This window comes from Littorina saxatilis, linkage group LG16, assembly GCF_037325665.1.
Source record: "Littorina saxatilis isolate snail1 linkage group LG16, US_GU_Lsax_2.0, whole genome shotgun sequence".
In the NCBI taxonomy this organism is placed as follows: Eukaryota; Metazoa; Mollusca; class Gastropoda; order Littorinimorpha; family Littorinidae; genus Littorina; species Littorina saxatilis.
In genome coordinates, this window is record NC_090260.1 from 31009339 (window position 1) to 31014646 (window position 5308).

The following is a 5308-nucleotide window of genomic DNA, read 5'->3' on the forward strand; positions in this document are numbered from 1 at the left end:
TGATTCCTCTATAGTTACTCGGATTCATTGGATCTCCTTTTTTATGCAATGGTACACTTATTCCAGTCTTCCATTCTGTAGGATAGTTACCACTTGTAAGAATAATGTTGAATAGATTAACTAATATTTTAGTCATATGATCTAAACTTGCTTTTATAATTTCATTGGTTATTCTATCTTTTCCGGATGACTTCTTATTTTTCAACGTTTTACATTCTTTTTTTAATTCTTTCTCTGTTATGGGGTCATCTAAAATAGGTGTATAACAATGTGTATGCATCTTCTTTAATTCCTCATTTACTATGTATTTTCTTTCATCAGAAACTTTAGTTTCTGTTCCTATCAATTTCTCTAAATGATCAATCCATTTCATTGGATTGATTGCACATTTTTTAGTTGTATTGACTTCACCCATCGTCTTTAAATCTTTTAGAGTTTTCCACATAGCACTTGGATCGTTATTAAATTCGTCATTCAATTTCTTTACTAAATTATCTTTAAAAATCCTTTTCTTTTTCTTTAATATTGCTTTGTATTTTTTTCTTTTTGAGTAGTATTTCTGACATAAATTTACATCATAAGGGTATCTATTTAGAGCATTTAATAATGATTTTAATTCTCTCCTTTGTAAAAAACAGTCACTATCGAACCATTTTTTATGTTTTCTATTCTTTTTCGTAAAATTGCGGTTCTTGATTTTCTTGTTCAAGCATTTTTTTGCAGCCGTGTTTAGCATTGCTGTTATTTTGTCTGTTAAATTGTTAACACACTCGTCTGAGTAATATTTCTCTTCACATGTATGCATTGTTTCAATTTCGTCGTTTATGTTCTGAAGTAAATGTTTCATGTCTCGTGTGTCTAACTCCTGTTTGAATTTAACTTGTGAATTGCTGTCCCACTGATATATTATATCTTCTGCTTTTCCTTGGTTATTAATTGAACATTTATTATGTTTACAATTGATGTTAGGTTTAACATTGGCATTTTTGTTTTTGAACGGAATTCGAATTCTTAGTTCTAAAGGACAATGATCTGAATATACAGTTAAATCTTTTACTTTCATATGTATTACATCCTTGATTAGTTCCTGAGAACAAAGAAAATAGTCTACTACACTACAACCCTGGGGTGTATAACATGTGTATCGCCCACTTAAGTCTCCCAAGGACCTTCCATTAAGTATATACATGTTATTATTATGGCACAAATCTATCAACCTTCTACCTTGTTTTTGTATGACCTTATCTGAAGAATGTCTTTCATGTAGATAGTCAAAGCAATAAGTTGATGGCAAAGAATACCTAAGACTTTCGCTATCTAACTTTAGATAATCGATCAGTTCACCCGTTCTTGCATTGAAATCTCCGCATGTGTGAGTGTGTGTATGCGTGTGTGTGTGTGTGTGTGCGTGTGTGTGTGTGTGTGTGTTGATCACTGTCTTCCCTCGGACACGTTTCTTTCTCCGTTTTCCTCTCTGTTTCTCTCTTTCCATCTCTTGCTTTCTCTCGCTTATTGTTCTTGTGGTCTCTGTTAACCTTGTTTTAATGGGTTTTTTTTAAATCAATTTGTCCAAAGGTCCAATGAATATCGATGAGATTGACCCCAAGTATCTCATCCCGCTGTTTGATCGTCTTTTCTGCTGTCTTCCCGCCTCCTGGAGACGAACATTGCGCTGCAAGAAAGAGTTCCCCAGACCAGAGGTATTACTACGCCTTTTTTATGGTTTACGCTGCTTATTTTTATCTTTTATTTGTTATGTCTTATTTCTTACATGCATTTCGCTGCTGCTAATAAAGCAGTTTTGCGTACAACTTATTGTGGTCATGCAAAATAGCACAGGCATCTTTTTGAATTCGTGTAAATGCAGACATTTTTTCTTTTTAGCCGTAAGCGCCATTTCTCATTTCGAATTTCTCATAACTGCTGTTCACAATGCGGCCGCAGTGAAACCAACAAAGGGGCCTCACTCTGGAAGAGTTTCCTGCTCCGATAAACATGGCGCTTACGGCTAAAAAAACCTCAGAAAAAATCAATTCTGCGTTCTTGATAGCAGTTTCGTCCAGACTGGACTCCAGCTTTTGCTTTTCTTATTTTTCTCTATCGCCCAAGCCCATAAAATCGAACAAGGCGGATTGCGTTTGGATTTCCCTCTTTCAGATGACTGAGATTGTCCCCCTTGGATCGTTCCGTGTCAAGCGGTTCTGCGTTAGGCTTAATTTATTAAGTCCGGGGAGTCTGGTAACAGTGTGAGGGTCACCTAAGTCACCTAAGTCACAGGCTTATAACCCAAACACTTTTCGCTCTTTTCTAAAACGGGTTTCACCACTGGATAGAGCATAAAAAACTCTTTAGGAAAATGTAAAAATATGAAAATCATGCAAAGGTGATATGCGACTCATTCCGTGGTGGAGGGTCACATATTTCTTGTGGAAGAGGGTTGATGTGTTTTGCTAACAAAGGAGCTTTCATACCGACCATAGACACACGTACATGATCACATTATGTTCACATTGTGAGCTCATTCCGCCAATCTAGTTCACGAGAATTATTCTTTGCTTTGATAAAAAGTGACGTGTATCAAATATAAGTCAATAATGACACTGGATTAATTGTGAGCTTTGGATTCATATTACACCCGTTAAAGTTTCAAGATTTTAAGATCTGTTTTTGCTGTTTCAGGATATAGCTTTGGGTTCATATTACACCCGTTAAGGTTTCAAGATTTTAAGATCTGTTTTTGCTGTTTCAGGATATAGCTTTGGGTTCATATTACACCCGTTAAAGTTTCAAGATTTTAAGATCTGTTTTTGCTGTTTCAGGATATAGCTTTGGGTTCATATTACACCCGTTAAGGTTTCAAGATTTTAAGATCTGATTGTGCTTTTTCAGGATATCAGAGCAGGTGACGACAGTGATGTGTATGACTCTGAGTTCGTCGTACCCACTACAGACGAAAAACCTTCTCAGCAGCCCTTCACTGTCATGGCGACCGACGTCTACCCCAATGGGAAAGGCCCCTTGACGTCATATGACAGTTTAGGGGGAAAAGACGTTGGCAATGACGCAGTTTCAACCGAGAACATGAGCAATGGGACTTATAAGTACACCACCCATCTCTAGTACCAAAAAAAAATTCCTTTTGAATACATTTATTTTTGGGGTGGGGGGTCGGGATGCATGGTTAATGAGGTGAACTTATCTTTTGAGAAATCGATTTTTGGGGTTCTCTTTTTTGGTTGTAATTCTTTTCAGTTGCACTGTAAAGACACCTACTCCTTTAAAAACATTATAAAGATTAATACCAAAGCGCATCTACCTTGGTTTTTTTTTTTAATGACGAGCGGTATACACTTAGCAACAACATTATTGTAACGAATTTTATACCCCAACTAAAACAGTAATTCCCTGGTCATTTCAAGGGTTTGAATGCCTCCAAACATGAGGTAAGCTTTATTGAGCCCATTAGAATTTCAAGGTAGCAGTGGGGTCATGTTTGAGTAAATTCATTGCACATTCTCATTTTCTCTAATGGTTAGAAACTTCTCCCACTTCCATGGTTTTTTATCCTCCAGGTATGATGCAAGTCTGGTTGACCCTCGGACAATTTAAGAGTCACTTTGGGGTCAAGTTTGGGTCAAAACATGAATTTGTTTTCAGCATGACGTTTTGACTGTTAGGACTTTTAATCTTCACACACTTTTGAGAACAATTAAATAAGGTCATTGCAAAACAAGATAGGTGCACTAATATTGTGACAGGGGAGGCTACCGCTCCTTTCACAGCAGACTCTGCACCCGAGTTGTTGGCCTTTAAAGTCAACACCCGTGGTTTGTGGAAATCTGTTTGTAATAGGGTCTGGTAGTTTCCGATTGTCTGTATGTTCATGGAAACCTTCGGGTTTGCATAACAGTTTTTATAGGGCTAAGAAATTAGCCCTAACATTTTCAATCCTGTTTGATTGCACTTCGCTTCCCGAGGTGATCGCAGTGTTTACTAAAGTGACTGTTTTAGGTGCTAATTAGATTGTTCTGTTCAATGACACGCAAAGCATGTTAGGTTTTAGCTGTTAAGGTTTTTTTGGTCGATTTTACCGCGGGAACATTGCTTTTGTGAATTTGATTTTGAGGGCTGTCTTTGTTGTAGGTTCTACTGCATAGACACTACCTCATTTAAAAATCAATCTGAGTTCTGAATATTGTAGGAGGACTGGATTGCCTTTCCAGTCATATAACTGGTTTTTACAATACACGGCCTAATTACAAAGATCTGCAATCAATTGCACTCAAACCGTTTCACTTTGTTTTCATTTTCATTACTTTATTGTGGTGACACGGGGGTGGGACATGGAGTTAATGACAGGTCGTGACCCAAGTGAGGCAGATACTGGTCGAGTGTCAAGGTCACACCTGGTTCGATAAGTAGGAAATTACAATTTTCTTGAACGTTTATGGAGTTACAGCAGCAGTTATTCAATTTGTTTCTGATTCAGCTGGTTCGATAAGTAGGACATTATCATTTTCTTTAACGTTTATGGAGTACGTTACAGCAGCAGTTAGTCAATTTGTTTCTGATTCATATTATGTATGGCAAAGGTGAGTCGTGCGAGCATTTAAAAATTTGTTTTTTTTAAATGTGTGCGTATCACACTACAATGCACAGCTGATGACATAATTGAATACTGTTCGATTACTTTTGCATACTTGTACATAATGTAAAAAAGAAGAAGAAGAAAAGAACTGTCATGATTATATTTTAATAGATGTTAGATGTGAAGGACGTTTTAATTAAGATCGCTTAATTGTACGGGTGAATGTCGGTGATGCGCTGTCACAAGATTGGAGACTAAGCCAAGCAAGTTTCACTGGAAAACTGAGAGAGAAAAAAGTCCAATATCTAACTGTGTTTGCGCGCGCACACACACTCACACACACACACACAAACACACAAGTACACACACACACACACACAAGTACACACACACACACACACACAAGTACATACACACACACACACACACACACATAAGTACACACACAAGTACACACACACACACACACACACACACACATACACACACACACACACACACATATATATATATATATATAGCTATTCTGATGGACACGTGGGGGGATTCGGGGGCTGTGATTGGATGGTCTCACACATCCCTTTTCCGATCATCAAAGCATAACGCTACGAAAGTTGGCCATTTTTGCCGATATCCAAACGATATCGGCAATAACAAAGACGCATGGTTCCGGTTTCTTCCACGTGTATAAAGTACACGCATACCTCGCCAGGCTTGTGT

The 5308-nt window shown here is 37.5% G+C and overlaps 1 protein-coding gene across 1 annotated transcript in view; it reads left to right on the forward strand.

Annotated features, from left to right (window-relative positions):
* The window catches only part of LOC138950818 (sodium-coupled monocarboxylate transporter 1-like), a 52099-nt gene extending 47178 nt beyond the window's left edge, over positions 1 to 4921 (forward strand). Inside the window, exons 17-18 of the mRNA XM_070322536.1 lie at positions 1576 to 1700; positions 2890 to 4921. Coding sequence (XP_070178637.1) covers positions 1576 to 1700; positions 2890 to 3120 — 356 coding nt within the window. The 3' untranslated portion in view covers positions 3121 to 4921. The remainder of the gene's footprint in view (positions 1 to 1575; positions 1701 to 2889) is intronic.
* The last annotated feature ends 387 nt before the right edge of the window (positions 4922 to 5308 follow it).